Source organism: Pundamilia nyererei, unplaced genomic scaffold (genome assembly GCF_000239375.1).
Source record: "Pundamilia nyererei isolate P.nyererei 1_Seehausen unplaced genomic scaffold, PunNye1.0 scaffold00041, whole genome shotgun sequence".
NCBI lineage: Eukaryota > Metazoa > Chordata > Actinopteri > Cichliformes > Cichlidae > Pundamilia > Pundamilia nyererei.
In genome coordinates this window covers 1,198,298-1,222,566 of record NW_005187442.1, presented here as the reverse complement: position 1 = coordinate 1,222,566, position 24,269 = coordinate 1,198,298, and the positions used below count along the sequence as shown (strand labels likewise).

General features: G+C 40.9%; 1 protein-coding gene across 2 annotated transcripts in view; it reads right to left on the bottom strand.

Annotated features, from left to right (window-relative positions):
- LOC102193178 (uncharacterized) overlaps nt 1-24,269 on the bottom strand; it is a 27,960-nt gene extending 3,691 nt beyond the window's left edge. Inside the window, exons 1-18 of one of the 2 annotated variants that reach the window (XM_005731038.1) lie at nt 21,162-21,383; nt 20,928-20,999; nt 19,291-20,648; nt 15,264-18,780; nt 14,809-14,988; nt 13,237-13,275; nt 12,318-12,436; nt 11,072-11,228; nt 10,690-10,829; nt 9,205-9,331; nt 7,768-7,803; nt 7,125-7,276; nt 6,814-6,934; nt 5,275-5,420; nt 3,910-4,036; nt 1,732-1,761; nt 1,490-1,602; nt 826-958 (exon numbers count right to left, since the gene is read on the bottom strand). In XM_005731038.1, coding sequence (XP_005731095.1) covers nt 826-958; nt 1,490-1,602; nt 1,732-1,761; nt 3,910-4,036; nt 5,275-5,420; nt 6,814-6,934; nt 7,125-7,276; nt 7,768-7,803; nt 9,205-9,331; nt 10,690-10,829; nt 11,072-11,228; nt 12,318-12,436; nt 13,237-13,275; nt 14,809-14,988; nt 15,264-18,780; nt 19,291-20,648; nt 20,928-20,975 — 6,543 coding nt within the window. In that variant the 5' untranslated portion in view covers nt 20,976-20,999; nt 21,162-21,383. Of the gene's footprint in view, nt 1-825; nt 959-1,489; nt 1,603-1,731; nt 1,762-3,909; nt 4,037-5,274; nt 5,421-6,813; nt 6,935-7,124; nt 7,277-7,767; nt 7,804-9,204; nt 9,332-10,689; nt 10,830-11,071; nt 11,229-12,317; nt 12,437-13,236; nt 13,276-14,808; nt 14,989-15,263; nt 18,781-19,290; nt 20,649-20,927; nt 21,000-21,161; nt 21,384-24,153 lie in introns of those variants that run through there. The other variant, XM_005731039.1, reaches the window with a different exon arrangement.

Genomic DNA, 24,269 nt, shown 5'->3' with positions numbered 1-24,269 from the left:
TTTTGAAGTTACCCTGGAAACAGGCCACACTCACACCTTTGTGCTCCCTGGCATTTTCACTCCCTGTTTACTGTAAAAGACAGACTGCCTTCTAAATGGACACTAATGTCATGGGTCAACGCATTTAATACTGGATGGTGATGATGTAGATGATAAGGAAAGAAATAAGCAGAAATGTGTGAATTTTTACCTTCTGATACAAAATCACCATTATTGACAGTTATATTTTTTTTTATTTTAACACTTAACAGTTTTGGGATGATTCATCCATTGTTTTTTGACAAGATGTCAAAAAAGTATTAGTTTTATAAATTTGGAAAAAATCAAAGAATTGAACAGCATTTGGGATAAAAAAAACAAACAAACCATATGCCACATGACAGACATGTGTACTTCCCACATCTGCTCAGGTCCGAGTCATTTATCATTAAAGGGTGAAGCCAAAACTCCAAAACGATGTCCAAGTGGTGTCCAACTTTAGTGCAACTGTGCAGATTACAGGCACTATTCATGCACCCTTCAGACAGACTTTCAACTAGCTTGAAAAACTACAATAGCAATGGATATTTGTCTGTGATGCCTTCAGCTGTCAATTACAAATTAGTTTTTGTAGCTTTGCAAGACCTAAATACTGATGAGAGCTAATTTAATGCTTAATCTCCTCCTTAAAGAGTGTTTCAGTTCAAAAATATATTTAATTCTAGAAAACTTAATGTCTACTCCCAGGGTTTAATGACCAAAAATAACATGTTTCAGTTTTAGGCTGGCAATCTGTAAAAGGGGAGTGAGTGTTAATTTGTTAGAAGAATTAAATTATAGACTTACAAAGCCAATAGTCTGTAGTGACAGGATGGAGGAGCTTGTACTGACACAGCCCATTGATCTCAGATCTGGGTAGTTTCCCACTTCTAACACATACATCCTGCAAGTGAAGTCTTGGCCCTCAAAAGCCATCCAGCTGCAAGAATACATAAATGCAATTACACAAATATACTGACACACACACAAGAAGAACAAAAGCACAAAAAATGTGCCCGTGTTCTGCACTGAATACGATAGATGATCATTGTGTAAACCTACCTGCACTAAAAAGATTTTCAATTTTAATACTATTCAAGCTTGAAGGTGAACAAGAGCTTTTTACTGAGCTACTGAATTCTTACTTATTAATGGGCCAAAGCAAAATAGTATATTAATATTAATGATGCATTTTATAATATGTAATGCAGGCAGTGTATCACTAGCTACTGCCATATGGCATTTTTTTCTGTTTAGAAAGTGTAACAGTGACAGCCTGAAGCAGACTCTAAATCACAGAAATTGCTTTTTAATGTGACCAATATGCAGTTACAATTGTAGCAGATCACCTTGGCACATCTATCTCTAAAATCTGCTATTGAAAGGCTGTTGCAAAGTGTTTTTAGTGCCAGAGATTCACCTTACAGCCCCGCAGTGTGACAGTTTCTTCACAATGTACAGTATTACTCACCTGCCAGCTAGAACCTTGCAGGAGGCCACAGAGAAACCATCCTGCAGGGAGGTCACATTGTCCTCCAGAGTGAGGACAGAGCCCTTAAAACCTGGATCAGAGAAAAGCTGCACCTGAGGCACACACAGCAAGAAAACAAGACTGAGTCATCCACTCTGAGCTCCTCACCTCCTCGTCACATAATAATTGCAATAACGCTTCAAGATTAGATGTGCTTTTTTTCTTCCTTTTTAAATGCCTACCTTAAATTTGGATGTGTTCTCAAAATCATCCTGAAATGAAAATGAAAAAAAAAAAAGATTATTGAGACTGATTCACACTGAACCACAAAAGAGAGTGGCGCTGATAGGAAAGGAGAGATGCAACATTGTGGGTGGTATTGCTTTAACTTGTGTGTGTGTGTGTGATATGCCCTCCCTCCACTCAGTTTTCCTGGTTTTACCTTTCCTCATGTCTCATTGTCTGTGTTTTTTGTTTTTCTTTAATCTCTGTATAGTCTGTGTGTGTGTCTGCCTGGGCATTGCACTCCATTCCTGCCCCTTTAATCAACTCACCTCATCCACTAATCAAGCTCCTGTAGCATTCTGTGGCTCGCTTTGGATCGTTCATTCCCTTATGTGAGTCTAACACTACTCCCACTTCTGATTTAGTTTGTTACTCATGTTATGTGACCCTTTGAAGCAACTCTTTGTTTCCGTGCGCATCCTCATCAGCCAGCCTGGCTCTTGCTCACTCTGCCTCCAGCAGCCTGGCTTGCTTGTCCTGCTCTCATAACAGGCAGCACGCAGCAGCCAACAAATCCATCTAACAGAGAAACTCGACCGATTCTTTGCACAGTTTGACAAATAATAATCAAATCAAACTCCAGCCGGTCACAAACCGATAGCAGACTGAAAGGCATTCACAAGGTGCAGCAGACACTCTTCAACTCTTCTGCATTAAAAAAAAAAGCTGGGTCCAATGATGTGCAGGGCTGTCCTTTCAGAGGTATTGACACACATTTTGAATCTCCCTTAAAACCACCATCGGGCCTATTCCCAGAAAAATTTACTGTAACTCGTTTGTACAACCACTAGTCAGTTGATCTAACCTCTGTCATCTCAAAAGCCTTTGAAGGATTGATACTCACATCAAAGACTCCATCTTTGCCTACCGGGCAATGAGGATGCCATCTCTGTGGCTCTCAATACAGCCTTTTATCACCTTGACAAATACGGCACGTCTCTGTTGACTCCAGCTCTACATTTATTACATCCTTGACAAGCTGGTGGACAAACTCAATGCAGCAAAAAGGGTACAAAACATTGTGGGCACAGAGCTGCCATCTTTAGAGCATCTCTAGATCACTCCCTGTGTGAGGAAACCCAAACAAATCATCACAGACACTGCACACCATGGACACAATTCGTTCAATCTCCTACCTGCGGCAGGTGCATTAAAGCTATCCATGCATGCGCAAACACACTGAGCTCTGACACTGTTGACCTCAGTCTGACAGTAAGTGTTAACATGAAATATTTTATACTCAATTTTTGCCTTATGTATATCAAATATATGTATGTAGTGCTGTCCTGTTGCAGACACACTTGCACCCTACTAACTGCCCTTTTATAACAATGATAATCCAATATTTTACTATTTCTTGTGAGGTTGCTATAACTAGTTTCGTTGTACTTGCATAATATCAAGACCCTGGTTACTTGGCAGCCACGTTCAGTAAACTGTGTTTTACTGCTATACTAACTTCCCTGTAAGTCTAGCTTCTGAGTCCTTTTTATATTTAAACTCCACAGAAATTGTTTACACAAATATCTGAGACAGACCATCTTAACTTTAAAGCCAAATAATTAATTTTTAATGACTCGCCTACTCTAATTGGGACCGATCATTACAGCGTTTTACCGAGTCTTGTCTTGTATATGCCTCTTTGTCATCATCCCGTTTGTAACCAAAGCAACTTCACGATGAGTCACTTTTGTGATCTAAGATATTTTTGCTTTCAATCTAATGACAAGAATTTTCCTCTCTCATGCTGGATAAGTAATTTTATTCACATTTCTGCTCTGCTTCATGCTCCCAGAGCTAATCCACTGTAAAGCCTGGTATCTGTCGCGTGTTATCCCTGACATTCATTTTCCTTTTTTAAGGATTCCACCTTAAATTTTGATTTATTCTGCAAGTGTAAAAGTTGCTGGTTACAAGCAGCGAAACCACATGGTGAGTCACACTAGTACCTCAAGAGGAAGTGAAAATTCACCGGCAGTTGTGCAACTATTCATCGTGCAAAGCTGATGGAGCTGATCGTGCAGGTCAAGCAAACACACTGGCTGCTGTATTGATTAAATGTAAAATATCACAGTCGCCAGACCATCTGTCTAATAACCAGACAATGTTTCCACCCTGTGAGTCACCACTCTTACCAGCATGACAGGCATTGTTGAGCCAACTCTGTGCTGCAGTGCCCCCCAGTCCTCTGGGCTTCCATACAGGCCTTTTTCCAGGACATAAGGCTCGCCACAAAAGCCTGGCTCTTCAAACACAACCCAGCTGAGAACAAAAACAAAAGAGGAGCACCCTTTACTTTTGACATGACATTCTTTTTTCATTTTCATTTCATTTTAATTGGTAAAGAAACAGAGTGTTTGATGGGCCATGGCTGAAACCCACAAGAATTCAGGCACAGTTGTGCTCGTTCAGCAACAACTTGCAATCAAAATCCAATACCGCCCCACATGATAGCATCTCAGCAGCTACTCTGTTGAAAAATGTGGCATGTCACGAGTGGCTGTGGGAGTGGGTGTTGCATTTGCAGAACTGTGTGTGTCCTAACGTGCAAGACTGAAAAACTGACAGTTGTCTCCCAGCAAAACAAACGGAACGCAAATGAGCCAATCAAACAGCAGAAGAACATGGGCGAGGCCGCGCAGTCTAATAACAGACTAGCAGCGCAGCAAGAATAACCTTTCAATGTCATGAGAGTCTTTTCTCATAAAGAAGGACGTTATGTTCCACTCCACATTATTAACCATTTTCTTCCTCTCCCTTGGGTAGAAGCAATCAGGAAAGCATGCCCTGCGCTTCATTATTCTCGTTTGCTTCCTGTTTGTTTACTTCTGCATTTTTTTTCTAGCTGATCATACCATAAAGAGAGGTTGAAAGGCAAGCAGTGATGGAACACTGCCACTGCTCATTCCTACAGCATGTGGTTAAAAAAAGAAGATGGTGATAAAAAATACCTCAAGGGAATAAAGAATTTCCAAATATAAACAGAATTCCTTGTTAACTAAGTTTAAAGATCTGAGTCTGCCTCCTCCACACTCTCCAAGAAGTCACAGAGTTGTTTCCCACTGCAAAAAGTCTGAGATAGTCCTAAGGTCAGGAACATATGCGCGGCAGACTAACCATTAGTGAACGAGGTAATCTGTCTCGACCTGTCAGCAAAGGTGTGGCAGTCATGCTCCTGAGAAGCAACGAAGGGTAATAAACCACACAAGACTTCACAGGAACTGTAGCCTCAACTAATCATCAAGCTGGCGGGAAGAAAAGCATCTAAAAACATGTAGAGTAGTCTAAGTCGTTCTCCATCAAGGTAGGTAATCAAGCAATATTTGTTAGAACCATACCCAAGCATTTCACCACAAGTCTTGCAGGTTGAAGATGACTTGCAAAGGAAAGTGTTTAACCCATTTCTAACAGCCGAAAATAAGTTTTTTATAAAATACCCCAAACTTTTATTTACCCATAACGATCACAAAACAATAAACCATAATAAGCATGCTACTTACACACCACCGCCGACATCAATAGACTGCGTCTTCATGCCATAGCCCGTCTCATCCATGTTAATAACAGGCACTGAGAGGTCAATGTTCATCCCCAGCTCGCCAAAATCTCTGTCGCTGAACATCTTGAGGTGTGGAGACATGAAATCCTGTGACAAGAATAAAATCATTTTAGGAAAAGCTGCAGACACACACAAAATCTTGGGTTGAAGATCAAAACAACAAATATGTGTGTTAGGAATAAAGTCAATTTACTCTAGGGAGTTATTTTTAAACTGTTATACATTTTTCCAGTCACACCAATTGCAAAGAATATGATTACACAACAGCTTATAGGTTTCTGATGTACTTGCACACCCTGTCCAAAAAATGAAGACAGTATCAGCTTAGGCACGACACGAAATGTAGCTCAGCTGCAATCCTGGCATATCAGCATACCATCTTACATCAGCTGACGTCTCAGGTGATATCCTGATATACATCCAAATAGTAAATCTCATATAGGGTTCTCTATTTAACTTGCATGCACAATTGCACAGCTGCTTTGCAACCCGCCTCTACCACTCCTTTTTCATGCTTCTATCTGATTTAAATAGTATCTTATCTGTTATGACTGATGTCTGCTCTGTTCTTTATGGGAGGTCTCACTGCCTCTATCTTCCCACTTATATACAGGGAGGGGAGGGGAGGTCTCAGAACAGAGAAAGACCAAAAAAATACATTACTGAAGACAGAAAACACAATTATCCTTCGATTAAAGTGGTCCTGACTGAAAAGCTGTTTCTAGACAAAAAGCACCATAATGAAAGCGCCCTTGAGCAAAAACTGCTTTGGGGTAAGATTAATATATTATATGCAAGATGTTGATTTGTTTATAGAATCTGGGGCTTCCAAAAACTGTTTATGCCTTCGAGTTGCTATTAACAATTTGTATATAACAATTTTCTGCAGACTTTATACGTTTTTTTTGTACATCCAAAAGTCAGCCATGCCCACTGGGGATACAGTGGAATGTATTTCTTTGCAACAGCTTCTTAAAACAAAAAGTTGTTTTTGCTTTCTTTCTGTTTAAAACAATTCCCCAACAAAGACTTGGAAAATCGGCATTTTGTCTACCATTTAATAAATATGTCTCCCTGCTTGCTAATGCTCCAGACTCTTCATAGTCAGTGTTTATGTGGAAGGTTTTGGTCTCAATAGTTTTTATTATATTATATTTTTACATTAGCTTGCAGTCTAAAGAAAAAGAACAAGGTACTGAGCCCTGAATCGACCCCGACAAATCCACTGATGTGTGCATGACAGAGCTAAGCTTTGTCAGAATGGGTGAATGCAGGTTATAGTGTGAAGCACCTTGAATGGTCTTAAAGCCTACAAAAGCGTGCTATTCTTTTTTTTCGACAATCAGCTGCAATCTGAATTGTAACCATCATCAACTCAGAGTGGTTATGCAAAATTCAAGCATCAGTTGGCGGTTGCTATTAATCACACACTGGTATATGCTAAACTCCTTGCTAGTTTTTTAGTGTTTGCAGTACTCACAGACAGTATCGGTCGCAATGACAGAAGTTCTGAGCCGCCCCAGTCACTGCACTCCAGGTACTCTCCTTCCTCCAGGATGTGCTGCTGACCCTCGAACCCAGACTCACTGTAGCCCACCCAGCTGATGCAAGAACCAAAATGCAGCAAAGTCACTGATTAGAGCTAAACTGGTAGCTCCTGATCAAATTATTATATTATTATCATATTACATCAAAATCACTATCTTAGTCTAGAATAAACTTTGCTCCAGAGTAAGAGTGCCATTTAACTCCATCCTGTACAAGCAAAGGGACATGCAGAAGAAGACTCACAATCCTCCAATGATCTTCAAAGAGCCCACGGACTTCAGTTTCATTGTGTCCAGGTCTGCAGGAACATCTCCTTCACTCTCGCAAAAGCTGAAAATTTCACCGTCAACTTCCATACAGGAGCCTTCAAAGCCGGGCTTCTCATATAGAACAGCCTGCATCAAAGAACAGACAGCTTACATGAACACACAGGTTATATTTTATTTCACTTCATTATATTTCCAAGGAACTAAAAACTACATATTAAAAGTCCTATTTGAATGGCACAGTATTAAGACTGTGTGCATCTCAGTGGTTTTTATGTTGTCCAATTGCTGAATGACGCGTTCACCCTAAAAATAATCTGTTGATCTGATTCTCACATTGTTAGCTGTGGAAATTCTCCCTCTTAAAATAAACTGTGGTTAGTGTACTGGAACTTCCGTTACTTTTTGTGGTCTTAAATGAAATAAGCCTACAAGTCAAAAACATTTGGGTACTTGGGCAATGCCTGAAGGCCTTTCATAAACATGCTTTTCCTATATACTCAACACAGATATTACAGTTTGTGGTTAGATTATTTTATAATTTCCAGAATTTAACATTAAATAGCTTTTTCCTTTCTTTTTCTTCTTTTTGAGATCAAACAAAAAAGAACCGCGCATACCTTGACTTCACTGGAATTCTCCACTTTGAAACCACCCTGGAACAGAGAAGTCATCATCATTAACAATGCTCTTCTCTAATTATATGCACACAATAGAACACCTGCCAGCAATTACACACATTCATAGTTCAACTAATTTTCTCAAAAATGTTCATAATTCCCTTGGCCTGGTAGATGGAAGGTTGAGCTGAGCTATTGTCTCTGTGGGTAATAACAGTAAACACTGCCTTTGGACATAGAGTGACCCTTCACAATGCGGAAAAGGCAGAAATCGGAATGCCAGCTTTTGGAAATTATTACTGAACACAACATGAAGCTGTGGCTTAAGGGGATGTCAGCAATTTTGCATAATTTCAGTTACATTTAATTTAAAGTAAAACTTCTGAACTACTTAAGAATTTGACCTTATGATTGCACTTGGTGAAAAATCGGGCTCATTAATTTATCTGAGGGGTGGGATGTTTGTAACAAATGGCACATCAAGTCAAGTTTATTTATAGAGCACATTTAAAAACAACCAAGGCTGACATCAGTCCAATATGTGTCTGTATCTCCCATAAAGCATAAATCTCAACCTAAGTGAATTACCAGAGGAACAGTGTCAGGAGAATCAAGTCAGAACATTGCTGGCAGTCGCCCTGTCTCACATAGTCTTAGAAAACCCCCCGAAAAGAACAGAAATAGAAAGACAGAGTCTTCTTTAGAAGCTTTGCCACTATTGGAAATGCTGTTTGGTGTTGTGCAGGTGAGGGTGCTGCATAATAGAGCTTGCAGGAGGCAGGACACGTCACACACTGTAGCTCGCTGTCAATTCTCTAGATAATTAATTAGCTTCACTATTCGTACATGGGCAAAACTTAACATCCTGACTGTAGCGTATCTGCAAAAACATATGCTACACTCATGACTCATCCTCTGGGAACTATAAATGTCTATGCCATGTTCTCAGCAGGTACTTTCCACAGTAGAAGGATATGTATTTTGATTTGAGACAGGTTTTATGTGAGCTGTCCTTCCTGACACAATCCCATTTTTCTGCACTGGGACCAGCACGTGACCTCCTTAAGATTGCCTTTGTGTCTCCTCCCTCTATATCACATTTTAAGTCCATTTACAAAAGCTCTGATGTAAATTTTATCTGCAGGAAGGACACCATAACAAACTCTGGAGATCAGCAGCACTGCTAACATTATAGACTCTAGGATCCTTAAATACGTGTAACAAATTTTATAGCAATTGGCCTCATGGATGCAGAGATTTTACTAAAAAACAAAATCTGTATGCTTCATCCTTTAGGGATCACAAATGACTGTTCCAAAGCTTTTGGTTGTGTATCCAGTAGTTATTTTATGCCTGGGACACATTGAGGGAATGATCAAAAGAGATCATTTGTCATTTTAAAATGCATTAGATGTTATACATTACAGTAATACAAACCATTTTAAGTGGTCTAAGAGATCCCACGAAGGGTGACGGGAAACCCCAGGTCTCAGGAAAAGGGTACACTCCTGTTTCCAGGACAGACACCATGCCCTCAAACCCTGGATCACTGAAAAGCAGCCACCTGAAGAAAGGAGGAATTCGTGTTATTTCATCATCAAAAACCTTTATTCATATTATGCATAACAACAAAACTGTTGGTTGTTTTAAAACTAATGTAAGTGAGGACCTTAAATACTTCCATAAAAGAGCTGTAAAAAAATCATTGTCATAAAAATAACAAACTTTCTGTTCCCTTTTTTTCCTCAACACATAAATAAGCAGCAGCTTTTTCAGCTGTGGTATCGGCAGAAGTGACTTATGCTTTTTCCTCAGTACATTAAGCATTGTCAGTTCAAGGCGGTGCTTTATTTGGGTTTAATTCTATATCTACCTCTGCTATGAGCCAAAGAACTAGAGCTAGGAACAAAGGCTATTTGTTTAAGAGCAAAATATCTGGGGAATGGCATGCTTCAATTCAAATCACTTTTCTTCACTATTCATATTTATAGCCCGGGCAGCCTTTGTGAGAACAATGCCCCCAACTTTGGTATTTTAAACCATGGTGTGGCACAGCACAATGCCTCATACCAACAACCAGATGTGAGTCTCTGTCAGGAAAAATACACCCAGCTCATTCAGTCAGGACTAAAAAAAAGTGATTACCAAGAATTTATGTCAACCTTAACTTGCTAAATCCACAGAGTTTATCTGTTCAGTGAAGTCAACCGGGATTATTGCACGCAAAACACAACGCTACATCTGCTGAGCAGCTGCCTTCACTTGTCACAGACAGACAGGAGAAGCTACAGTGGCAGAATTTGCAATTATGTGTCGAGATGAGCTGGCATCTGACAGCAATTAGTTTTGTTTTTGCTGCTGACAAATGCTGAAAAAAATCCTGTGCATTAAGTATTGTAGGTAAGCCAACAATACTCGCTTTACAGGAAAAGCTCTAACTAACAGCATTCATTCCCTTCTGCTGTGGGGCACAAAATGTACTGAATAGCTACACCTATAACCAAGAAAAACATTCTTGTGCCATTTGCCGAATTCTCTCCACACTTTTGTCTGTTTCTCACTTTCTGTCAATTGCTCCTCCTCTACTCCTCTGCTTCCCATGTGTCCCAACTCCCGCTCTCCCTCATTTCTAACATGCAACAGCAGGACAGACATTCCTCGGCGGGCAAATGAATGAGAGTTAAACCGAAGCCCAATATAAGCACAGCGGAATGTAGTAATGATTATTATCACAGTTATTTCTCAGAGCAAAACACAGAGAAGATCTTATTAAAGAGACAGCTCTGATTTGAGCGCAGCAGGTAAGAGTTCATCAAAAGGAAAAAAAACAACATCACTGAGAAGGACTGAGATTGTCTCATTTTCTAAAAGGTGCATTTCTTGTATCTTTATGGACTACATGCATAAAACAACAATGCTTACACCCCAGAGTGCACTTGAATGGAAGCTGTACTCAGTGGGATCCCGAATGAGCCAGTTTCTATTGTGTCGTCGTGGTATGGTGTTACTCTGCCGTGGCCTTCGGGTTCAGTAAACAGATCAATATGGGGGATGCTGTAATCCTACGGAGGGGGTGGGGAGGAAGAAAAGCCATTATCAGCAGTGGTCCACACAAGATCTTCAATAATTCCTCCCAATAAATCCAAGGAAGATCTTAACTAGCTGACTTGTATTCTTTTCTGCTCTGGAGTCTGGATTGAATATCAATAAAACAATGCAGTCTGTTAGCTACATTTCAGATCCAATGTGAGGTGAAGATAATGTCGGTACTGAAGACCATGCAAGGTGGAGTTAGTGTACTCACCCTGACAGCAAGTCGAATAGAGCCGATCACCATTGGCGGGCTGTTGTGCGGTTCTGTCCCCACTTGAGGTTCTGCCCAATCGTTTGCCAATTCCATGTTCGCCTCCTCCAAGGCGATGGTGCGGCCCTGAAAGTCAGGCTTCTCATACAGCATCCAGCTAGTCATGAAAACATAATCATCATAATCACAATCAGATAGCTAATGATCAAGGTTAACAACTGTGGATTACATCACTAATTCGACATTTTTGGAAATACACCTATTTGGTTGCTCGTTGAAAGCTACATGAGTGAATCAATATCGTTCTCCTGCTATTTTAAGAATACACCTGGCAGTTGGTTAGCACAGCTGGCTCTAACAGCTCCTCTTTAGCTCACTAATTAACACATTGCTTCTTCCCCGATTTCATTGCAAAGTGGAAGAACAACACATCTTTGCAGAAAGTCTGGCAGCCACGCTGTGAATGAGATGAAATCTGTGTTTTTAAAAGGACAAGGCAAGAGCTTGTTACAGTAGTCCTTGCTGCTGGAACAGAGGGCGCTGTACTTTTTAAGTCTTGCTATTTGTTGAATATGATAAAATGCTAATTTAGTGTATCTTGATGTAGCCGCTGAAGGCCAGATCTGAACACATTTCTAATTTGAATTTTTCTTTTATCATTTTAGCACCAGAATCAAGCTGTGCTTTTCTTCCCCAGCACAAAAAATTTGATTTTTTTTTTCAACGTATGCAAGTGTCAGCATTTTCAGAAAGTGCATTTAAATGTCATTCTTTTTTTTTTAGACAGCATCATTCCAAACATCTACCTTGAATATCAAAAACAGTATCTGACCACTGCAAAGAAGTATAAAAAAACTACAAAGCTAAGAAGTGCAAGCCAGAGGATGCACCTGCACACACACAAAAGCACATGGCTGGTGTTTGGCACATTCCTGCAAATGGTATTACACACTTCCAGTAATCCACAGGTGCCTGGACCACGTCAAGAAAAGCAGGAATGGTAAGGGTAAAAAAGGGACTGATAGCAAAGAAAATATGAATGTAAAGCATGCAGGGTTCTAAATAAATAATAAATAAGTTCGATTATCAAGTAAGACTCTCTCAGTGCTCATGCTTCATTAAATTAGCTTGGTGTAGAGCCTCAACAAGAGATTTTGGCATCTCAAAACCACATGACACCAATTAAAGCTATACGGGGCATTTTCTTTCCATCATCTGACATTTTGGCTGAATATTTGTTACTTACCACCCTCTAACAACCTTCACAGATATGAAAGGCGAGAGCTGCAGAGATGTAGCATCTGGCATATCCCTGTAAATCTCATATGCCTGGCCACTGAACTGAGGTTTTTCAAACAGCACCACCTGCATAGAGAAAAGAAGGACAGTGTCAAAAAAATAAAAAAGTAAAAAACATCAACACATCAACCATGAAGAGAAATAATGGCTTAATATTATAATGCATTACTTGCTAAATCTATTACATTAAGCAGGATTCAGTGAGTGCAAGGACATCCCATTTTACTCTCTCCTTTTCATGCTACAGTAGAAGCAAAAAAACTTACAGGTATATAATTACTTCAACTACCAGGACACCATCATTTTAATAAAAAACATGAATTTGAACGTTTTTGTTTTTAAAGCCAAACAGAAGCTTGATAGTTATGAATAATGAAGGAGTAAACCACAGTTGTGGAAAAAGCAGCTTCTCTAGAAACCTCTTTGTTATGTTTTGTTTGTTAATAAGCCTGCTTAAAATTCTAAATCTTTACATATATTCTCTTCTGTTTGTTTTGGTTAATCCTAGTCGTCATAGTTCAAGCCCCTCCAAAGGCAACACAGGAGGTAAACCGAATTAATGAACACCTAATATGTAGGAAAGCAACTACAAATGTTGAGTGCCCCGGGAATTCCTCGTTCCTTGTAACAACTACTAATGAAGTTCTGCAGTAATGAAAAACCACAGGATCTGCACTACGTTGGCAGAACTGAATTCTGTGATTGCACCCAGCTGAGCAATTGCACAAGACTTTTTTTTTACTCTGTTTACCCACGAGAACACCATATGAAAAGCAGATGTTTTCACAGAACAGAGACTTGTCTGTTCAGATTCCTCTCTCCCATCTTGTTTCTATTTCATGATGGTAAAGTTGTGCCTACTGTACCTTTCCAGGGCGTTTGTGAAATCCCTTCACAGTTCTTATCTGGAATGCAGAAACACATAGTTAAGATCAAAGTAAACATCTCGACAATACAAAAGAAATTGATATGAATTAGTTTGTGAAGAAGCTGTGCCTATGACCTTTCAGTTTTACTCCCAGGGACATAGTGGGCATGTGGAGAAGACATTCCACTCATTTCATATCTAAGCACCCAAAACCAGAGACCAGCCAAAACCAGAGTGCAATCAGCGTAAGCTCGTGATGTTGATTGCACAAAACGGCAGTAAAATTAAACTAAAAAACAAAAAATCAACAGCAACTAGAATCATCAAGTCCAGACTTTTGATTATAACTGATTTATAATTTACATATTTCACGCTGTTTTGTCGCACTCCCTCTCGAGGTTCATGCTCGGAAACGTGTTATATCTATGTATCATTAAATATCTGAGCCTTCTCTTATATACTCAGTATTGAGAACTGTCAATTGAATCTAATAAACACTTTAAATACTGTAATATACCAGCTTGGGCTTTGTAAAAACAAGCTTTTACCATTTACAGAGAACAGAAATCGTCATACAAATTCCCTTCAGCTCAATTCAGCTTTATTTATGCAGCCATTGGCCACTTTGTTAGATACACCTATTCAACTGGAAATATATAGTCAGTCACATGACAGCAACTAATTGCATGTATACATGTAGACATGGTGAAAACAAACCAATAAAGTTCAAACCGAGCATTAGAATGGAGAAGAAAGATGATTTAGGTGACTATAAATGTGGCATGGTTATCGGTGCAAGACAGGAAAGACGACACCAGGTCTGATGAGTCTCAATTTCTGCTGCAACATTCAGATGGAAGGGTTTGAATTCAGTGTAAACAAAATGAAAGCACTGATCCATCCTGCCTTATATCAACACTTCAGGCTGCTGGTGCTGTAATGGTGAGGGAGATATTTTCTTGACACGCTTTGGCCCCATCAGCACCAAACGAGCTTCATTTAAATGTCAATGTATTGCTGCTGACCATGTCTATCCCTTTATGACCAAAGTGTACATCCAGTAGAGTACATGTACAGTTGACAAATCTGCAGCAACTGTGTGATGCTATCATGTCAACATGGACCGAAATCTCAGAATGTTTCTAGCACCTTCCTAAATGTGAGATTTACATCAATTCTGAAGGCAACATGGTGTTTAACCAGGTACTAACAATGTGTACCTAATAAAGTGGCCGGTTACTTCTGAGCAGATTAACTTTTACATGGACTCCACTGGAGCAAATTCCAGACACAGTGTTACTGAGAATAAGAAAGCTTCCCTACTTGTGATGACCAAAAAAAAAGAAAAGAAAATGTAATTTTTTCCATGAAAACCATATGTGGTGTAGCTCCGAAAATAGAAATAGCATCCAACTCTCTTACCAGCACAGCAAGCTTTCTTGTATCTGGCTTGTCAGAAAGTAAGAGCTGATACTTATGTGCTTCAAAGCAATCCACAACTTTAATTTATGACAATAAACCTTTTATTCATCCTTCAATAAAATGTTTGTAATGAATGCAGAACACTTACATTACTTCTAAGTACTCCCTGTGGCTGAGCCGGAGGCTGCTTTCGTTCGGGGAGGGTTGGTTGTTTTGTTGGAGGAACAACAGGAAAGCATGGAGCAGCAGTGTCAGGAAGCACCGGACCTGGCTTTGCAACGCTGTCTGCTTCATCTCCAGCAACAGGAGTGGCCATTTTCTTAATTAACTGGTGTGTAAAAAGAAAACGATGGAGTAAGGATAAATGTTTTTAATGTGTTTGCTTATGAAATATGCTGTGGCAACGTCTACTGTGGTTTATTTACTAAAGTGCCATTTCCATGTCTCTCCTGTCAGTCGACAGGAAAGAAGAGTTCTGTGCTTTAGCTAAATAGCTTTGCTATGCTTCAACTCTGCTGAGCTTGCTAGTTACATTGTGTCTCTGTGCTAAAAGGACAACTACACTGACACTCACAACTTTTAGTTACATGCAGAAAAACTAACCTCTGGTTTGACTTGATCCTGTCCTTGTATGCTCTGTACTGGCTTTACTTGATCTCTTGGGAGGTACTTCTCTAAATAGTCAGGCAGTTTGATGTCGTTAAAAGAAGGAAGTGGAGGACCTGAGTCACTAACCACAGCCTCTGCAGCACGGGTTTCCTCTTCACTCTGCTTGGCTAGAGTGTCTTTGATTGAAGCTGTGGCTGACGGGCTTGGTGGGGGTGGCTGGGACGAAGGTGGAGGGCTCAGCTCGGAGGCTGCAGTAGGCGATACGTTTCCTGAGCCAGTGCCCTCTGACTCGGCTTGAACTCCATTTCTCTTTCCTCTGTAAAGGGAGGTGAGACTACTCAGAACGCAGCTCCCTGCCAAGCGAGACTTCACCTTGATTTGATCATCTTTCTGTTCCTTCACGTCCTCCTCTTCCTTGACAGGGGTTTTGTCCCTGAGGCGAGAGTGTGTGTCTAGGCTATTAAGCAGCATGCTCTTGTCTGCAAAGCTAACCCTGGCAGGCTTCAGGACAGATTTTGTATCTGTGTTTGAGTTCTTGGAAAAAAGGCTCAGTGATGTGTTTATGAAAAACTCAGGCTTTTTTCTCAAGCCAAATGTAAACTCCTCTGGGTCAAAAGTCTTCTCAAAGCGGTCCTCCTTAATGGCTGGCATTGCAAATGGGGGCTGAGGTGGTCGGAGGTGGTTGTGCTTCCGTGGTGGGAGGGAAAATGGGGCACAAAGTTTCTTGATTTTCTCAACAAAATCATGATCATCTAGCTCGCCAGGAGTGTCCAGAAGATTGCTCTCACTTCCAGAAGAAGTCAGCTTTTGCTCCTGGACTTTATGTTTCCATTTGGGGAAGTCCACATCCAGCCAGCTAGAGGGGGCATCTTGCTGTTTCGAGGAGTCATCTTTGCCTAGACCCCGTGGCAATTGGAACTTCTTCATGGATGAATGCTGTATTGAGCCTGGGATCAGCCTGTTAGACTCTGGGGAAGTGGGTGCTTTTGAAGACCGTCTCAGATTGTTATCAACAGGCTCCTTTTTAACTGGCTTGACTTCTAAATGTGTGGAAATGTCACGATTGATATGAGATGAAACTTCATTCACTGGCAAATGCAATCCCATCACAGCTGAATTCTCAGTCACATTCACTGCGTGGCTTGCAGCAGTGCTATCAGGGCGGCTCTTTGTTATGTATTCAGCATCCCTGAGTGGTGTAATATCGCTGCCATTCTCTATATTTTTTGATTCATCAGACAGTGTGTGGCTGGAGGCTGGTTTTGTCATATCTCCAGAGGTACTGACTTCTGAGGTCACTGATTTGACAGTTGAGCTTTTTTCCTGATCTTCCTGCCCACCTCTCTCTGTGTTTGCAGATTTGCAAACAGAAGTAGAAGAAGGCTCTTCCACATATGATTCTTTGTTTTGCCCATGTGTCATGTCAGTGAGTGAAAATAGAGTGTCATTAGAGACTTTTGCCTTCACTTCCTCACTGGCCGTAGCTGCTTTGGTAATAGGATTTGTGCTGGAGAACTCTGAATCATTAGCTCCATGTGTACATGAGTCATCCCGTGAATTCTCTGCTTTTTCCACAGATGCAGAATTAGGCTGTGCAATCACCACTGGCTCTCCTTCTGTTCTGGGGCTTTCTGCAGAATGAGTCTGCAACTCAGAAGGCCCATTTATGAGCGTCTCTACCTTCCCAAGCTCTTTATCACTCTTGGCGCCACTCACAGCCTCATTAGCCTGGGTGATGGTACAAACAGCAGCTTTTTCTGAAGGTGCAGTCACCGACTGACTGAGATGTTGTGTTTGAGCAGGGAGATCTGATGAGCCGCTGCTCTTTTCTGACTGAGAAGCTGGTTCTGGTTCTTTAGTTTCTGGTCTTATTATGTCTTTAACCAGTTGTGTCTCCTCGTTTTTTTCAGGATTTTTTCTTTCATCATCCCTTGCAACACTTTCCTCTTTCCCTGTGATCGCCTGCACACTGTGTGAAACCTTTGGCTTTGCGGCACTTTCATCTAGAGGCAGGCGCTGCTGTGGTTTTTCTTTAACTTTCTCCTCAGTCTGATTTGTTTTCTCACTCACCACCTTCTCTAATCTCACCACATCTGCAGGTTCAGCGTGAGTTATTAGTTCTGTGTCCTTGTTTTGAGGTTGCTGTGTTTCTTTTTTACTAGGCTTCTTCCTTTTTTCTTTATCTTTTGACTCAAGTTGCACTGAAAATTCTTTATCTAATTTGGGAAGTTTAATAGGTGACTCCTCCTCCGCTGCAGAAGGCTTCTCAATAGTTGGTTCAACCAAAGGTGATTGAGGGGAAACTAAAGGTTCTGTGACTTCCACAGAAGCCTTTTTTCTTTCCATTTTAAATGTCAGACTTTGTCTCTCTGCTTCTTCCTCTTTTTGGGGTAAATCAATGGAGTCCTTGTTAGCGGGCACCTTTGTTGTGCTGCTACAAGCAGCAGTATCAGGTTCATCTTTGCTGACAGATGGTTGAGGTAATCCTGCTGTTGTGTTTACTGACTGGTGAATATTCACCTTTTTAAATGAAGCATCTAACTGCTTCTCCTGTTTATCGGATACCTCCACTTCCTTTTTAAATTCCTTCTGCTGGCTATCGCTCAGTGGCTGTTCGTCAGATTTTCTTCTTTGAACTTGAGATGGCTCTTTTCCTGAAAGCTTTTTGGGAGAAGAGGCAGTCTCATTTATTTCATCACTCTTATCTGGCTTTGTAGCGGTGACCTTTGACTTACTTGCAGAGCACTCTGGTTTGTTTTGAATGCTTGGACTGATGGGACTGGTTGGGTCTCTATTTTTCCGTCTTTTAGAGCGGGAGCCTGTTCTGCTAGGGCCTTTGGGAGATGGGCTACTGTTATTGGTCACTTCTTTGGAATCGCCTAGTTCTTCAGCTGGAGGATCTGTTTCAGCGCTGTTGGGTTTCGTACCTTGATCTATTGCTTCTGAGACCACCGTTTCCTTTGTTTTCCAGTCTGTTTGTTGTACTGTGGGAATGGACGTGTGCTCCCCTAAAGGAGTCGTATCTCGTCCTTCTGGTTTTAGTGCTATCTTTGACACTGCTTTTGTCTGTATCAGCTCTTTTGTATCCAGTTTACCTTGACTGTCCAGTTCTGGAGACTTTGACGTAATGTCTGCCACAGACGAGGTGGATTTGTGAGACATTCCTTTCACGGCCGGTGTTTGAGGCTGCACAGGTTTATCCTCCGACACAGACGCGTCTGTTAATTTCTGCACTCGCTCCCTGATGGTCATCAGCTTTTCCATGACAGGTGGCTGTTCCGTGCTGTAGCGTTCAGCTGATCTTGACCTCTGATCAGACGCAGGAAAATCCACTTTCAACCGCTCGGTGGGTTGTCTATTTGGAGACACATCAGCACTCCTCGGGATTCTGAAGGGCTGCTTGTGGCCACCCGTAGGTTGTTGCTGCTGCTTCTCAAAAAGGCTGATTTTATCCGCAATCCTGGCAGTCGTTGGCTTACGCTCTTCATCAGCCTTCTTTGGGGTGTGTACTCTGTGCAAACAAGAGGTAAATATATCAAAGAACTTCTGAATTTAAAGTCATAATCCATTTATGACCCACCACACCTGCCATAGAGATTTCTATTTGTTAATCACTTAAGAGATAAGAATAACCTGATCCATTTTTCACATCCTCTATATGTTATGAAATCAGTCCTTAGAGCACAGCACTGATCTTTGCATTATGAATCATGGCGTTGTTTCACTGTGGATACAGTGAAGCAATGCTGCTTTTCATCTAAAGCTGTAGCCTTCTCTTTTACCAAAGCTGGAGCTAGCATAAGTATCTGCTAATAAGGGGATATCGATGAGTTAAATATTCAGCCTTGACCCTCAAAAACAAACAAACAAAAGATAGCATTTTAAGTGAGGTTTACTTATTTAGTTACACTTACTTTACTTATTTTAGTGAGCGTTACTGAAAGACTGATAGATGCATGTGGTGATTAGCCAGTGTTCTATCTATGTAAATCAAACACTTTCACTCCTAAATTCAACTTACCTGCCGTCATTCTCTGTTTTGGGTGTATCCTTTTCGTCACCTTTGGTATTCTTTAATGCTGCATTCCAATCCTTGTTATCTTCAGCTGGACTTTTCTTTGGATTCAGATGAACATGTTTTGTAAAAAGCTTCACCTCACTCTGAGAAACCTTAATGCTCCTGCGTTTGGACTCTGGTGTCTCTGTCTTCCTTTCTACTCTATAAAAATCGTCATCGCCCTCCATGTCTGCACCTTCATCCGCCACACAGTTCAAGTCTTGGAGGTTGTCCAACTGCTTGACCGTGGCGGGGCAGGAAGTCTTTCTTTCCCCTCCTTCAGGTGAGGCCTGTGAGGTGGGGTTTTGCTCGGAGGAGGAGGAGTCTTCAGGTGCCTCACTTTTGCTCTTTAGACTACTCACTAAGTTATCTGACTTAGGGAATCCCTCTGAGGCAGGTTGTGCAGTTGGAGGGATTGTTTCCGCAGGAGCTTTCCCTCCATCGTTTTGAGTGTTTTTCCTTCTTCTTCTGGCTGAGTTTTTACGCCCCATGATGTCTTCTTCTATTTGTTCTTGATCTGGTTCAGGCTCTAACTGTGAGTCTTTGTGGGATTTTAGTGGCACTCCTACTAGTGTGCCGTAATAATCCTGTGCCCCAGCAGCAGGCTTCGCATGTGTTTCTTTGTTCTCTGCACTTGAGCTAATTGCTAAATGAAAACTTGGTGATGACTTTGCCTTAGGGAGGACTTGAAGGCTTTTTGTGAGTTTGGTGCGGACAACTTCCTGCCCAGCACAACTGTTCTCACCACACTGAATCACACTCGTTTCCTCCAGGTACACATGGAGCTTCTTGCCTGTCTGGGCCTGTGCTTTTCTCTGGGCCTGAGGCTGGGTGTGGGCCTGGTCAGAGTACCATGCCACTCCCTGTTTAGTAGATGAATAGAGATGTGTCAGATGGCTGTCATTCCTTTCAGGATTCCCACTTGCTGAAGTACGTTTGTTGCTCTCCTCCCTGTCCTGTCCTGTTGTCTGCCTACTGCACTCCCAAAGCTCCTCCTTTTTTGGACCTCCTACTCCCGTCTCAGTGCTGCACACAACAGGGCCGTCTCTGTGGGCAGACTGCGTGGCGTTCTCCTCGTCACATGGGAAAACGCCTCTGAAGAAACCCTGAAGATGGGGATTCTCCTCCTCTTGCTGCTGTTCTCCAGCCCAGGGTCTCACAGTCTCCTCACTTTCCACTTCTCCCTCTGACTTAAGAGTGTGATCGCCAGTTGAGGGGGCATTTTCAGTAGGAGTCTTCGGAGCCTTTCCCCTCCACGGAGAGAGCCAAGTGCCAATACGACCCAAGACTCCAGTACTTGGCTGGTCTTCGGGGCTCTCAGACTAAAGCAAAGCACAGAAATAACTCAAATAAATGTCAGCTTCAAAACGTAGCTGCAATTTGCAAACATGCATATTTCCGGTGAATATGCGCAGAATTTAGATAACATGACAGTAATACAAACTGTCTAAATGGACAAAGCAAAGGAGTGCAAGCTGGAGATCCGAAGAAAATATAAGTGAGGGTTTCCTGTTCATTGAGATTTATTTATTTTTTAGTACAGCCATGCATCTCTCAGCATAGCAAAGACATGCAAGGGTGCTTATAACCTGTAAGCTTACCGTAGAAAATACCATATCATTCAGACCCTTTATGTAGGCTGTGAACATGATTTTGGTTTAGAACAAAAACTCCTACAGAGCATAAAACACAAACAAAATCATTCCACCAGGACAAACAATAGCAGTGTGAAAGAGCAGAAAAAACATCACATGGATCAATCACTTTGACAGATCCATACATAACTCTCTAATTTGAACCAGACACTCTTGGCCGTCATTTCAAAATCGACTTACCCTGAACTTCACATGGAAGAAAAACTTTGATCTCGACTTCAAAATGTAAACCGCTGCTTAAAAATCTTCTCTAAGATGTTTGTCTAGCTGATGGAGAAGCTGCGTTTAGTCCCCGTTGCTTGCAGTAAAGCATCCACAACTGTAATAAGAGCGCGGCAGAGTGTGGCTTTGGAGATGTGCGTGATATTTTGAAGTTCCAGCCCCTCCATCAGAACTCGCGCAGCCCAGCGCTAAAAGCGATGCTTTCAAGTGCTGCTCGTACACATCTCCCAACATGCAAACATGAGCGGCCCGATGAAGCCGGTTTGTCAACAGGTGTTTTTTCCCACGTCAGCAGCTCAACTACAGTTTCATTTTGCTGGTATTTAGTTTGGCTTAAGGCCAACTTATAGCATCAGATGTACGTTGAAATGATTGGCTATATGACTGGCTGCTATTAGCAGTTTAAAGCTTTAACTAACACTTACTGGAATACCTTTAGTTATAATAGGCTTAGTAACTCCCTCCAAGTCAAACAAAATCAGTTTGTTTGTTTTAAATTAAACGTGTTATTTTTTCAACTTGTTAAGTTAAGAGAAGCGGTTTGTGGGGGCAAGAAATGCTAAAGATAGATATAATAAGCCATTCACTTCCCCTTATCCTTTTTTAGGGTCGCGGGGGGCTGGAGCCTATTCAAGCTGTCTTAGGGCGAGAGGCAGGGTACACCCTGGACAGGTCGCCAGTCTGTTGCAGGGCTTACACATAGATACAGACAACCATTCGCACTCACATTCACAGAGTTTCCAAATAACCTATGCCCACTTACTGCATGTCTTTGGACTGTGGGAGGAATGCAAACTCCACACAGAAAGACCCTGACCTGCTGCCACTGTGCTGCCAGATTTAATTAGCCTATCTTTTTTATTTCATAATGATCACTGGAACAAAAAAATTATGTATTATTTACATGATTTCCCCAGTGTATATATAAAGCAGTCATGTCTTCTGTTGACGGCCTTCGCATAAGTTTGACTGTTTGCCTGTTATCGACCATGTCATGACTCATATTTCACATATTTGTAATATCACCGTAAATGCTTAGGAAAAAATCGCAGCATAGTGAACAGTTTTTATCCCAGAGCCATCTCTTAACTTGACTTATCTCATCCTTGAACTCGACATACTTTCACCCAAACGTTAAGCAAAACAAATTTTGGAACTTGTGGCATAAATGTGCTGAATATTTCTAAGGGTAAAACTTAAAAAGCAATATTTTAAGTAGTTATTCAATGAATGTTGCTTTTAATTCCATTATGTATATTGTTGCACAGGAATAAAATGACATTACTTATAATACTTGGAGTTTTTGAAAATACTTTTTTAAAATCATTTCCTAGTTGACTACTCTCTGTTTTTTTATGCTTTTTTTTGTCCTGTGATGGTCATAAGTTTATATTTTTCTAATTTCTTCTTGACTTTTTGCACTTTCAGGAACAGTTGTTACACTGTAACAACTCATCAGCTGATAAAAAAAACCCCATTCACTCATTTGTTTATTCAGGCACTCCTTTGCTGTCCAAGTTCAGGATAGGATAGGAAATACAGTGCAGTAGCCACGTGTCTCATTGTTTAACATGTACTGATCTAAAGAAGCAGAAGGAAAAAAAGAGCAATTGTCTCATCTATTGATGCAGTGTATCAGTGTCTCAGTATACATTTTACTGTGGGCTATTTGTTGCTGTTCTAAAGAAACAATGCAGTACATCCACAAGTTTGCTGCACTGCCGCAGGAGAATGAAAAATAAGTATACGCACTCATTCCATTCACTGAATGAGCTTATTTCCACTGAAAGAACTCAACATGAAGAACACTGAAATAAAATTACAAAACACCATAACATATAAGCACTAAGTAGCAAGTATGTATAGGATACCTAAATGGTGACAATGCACAAGAAAGAAAGAAATCTCATTATGTAATATAAGAGAGGCTTGTTGATAAATGAGTGTAGATTGCTTTGTGATTTTACAAAATTTACAAAATTTTAGTGAGGTTAAAATGTCATATTTCAAAGAGCAAAAGCAGTAAATAGATAATCTGGATGAGTGTTTCCTTTCCAAACTCTTACACCTAGACCAAAATTAGATCTGTTATATTTCAAATAGGTTATATTTGACAGATATGAGCATTTCAGACTGAAATTAGATTCTCTTTTGAGGAAGTGACAGCTGTTCTGTAATCATTAATTAGCTGATGTGTGTGCAGTTCAACATTCCGACATTTTGCTTAACAACTGAATGCAGCACGAGGCCTTGCCCAAACAAAGTTTTTCAGCGGAAATGACGCACCGCTCATGTGGGTTTCAGAGTCTGCTGAAAGTCGTTTTTTCTTTTTCTTTTTTTCCCCAAATTTCTCTTCTTTTATTTGGCGAGAAGTTCAAGTCATTCTTTCCATGCTGCTCAGTCGGGGAACTTAACCATTAAACCACTCCTGTCTGGGTAACTCAGGATTGTTTTGATTTTTTAAAAATAATAATAATGAAGCAGAGCAACTAGAAGCCACGTTGTAGCATGATGAATTTTAAAGAAAGCTCGATTTTCTCTACTTCTAATGCTCATACATAATCCACCCTGCCCGGGGGGACTGGCCGCGAATCACTGGTTTAAACACTGCACATGGGATTCATTTATGCGTTCACATTTAATGTCCCATTTTGTTTTTACTATAGTATTATCATAACGGGTATACCCCTTACAATGGTGGTCAGACAAACACGAAAAGTAAAGCATCAACCGTCACCACGCTATCATTAAACCACCTTAAACGTTGTTTTCACTACTTTTAATTACCATAACGAAGTCTACCAGAACTACAGTTCATAAGATTAAAGCAAATGTGGCCTAGAGGCTTTAGAGTGTTACTTAAACTTTCAAACCGTCTCTACTGAAAAGCCCACAAACCGCAACTTAATTTCTTTACAAGCACGCCGCCACAGACAGAGCGAGATCTTACCATGATTACAGTGTTTCTCGTGGCTCTATGGGGAACAAACCGGTCAAAGGTAGCCCCCTGGAATAGCCCTCATAAATGAAGTCTTTCAGCGTGCTGTGCCGCTTCTCTCAGGTAAC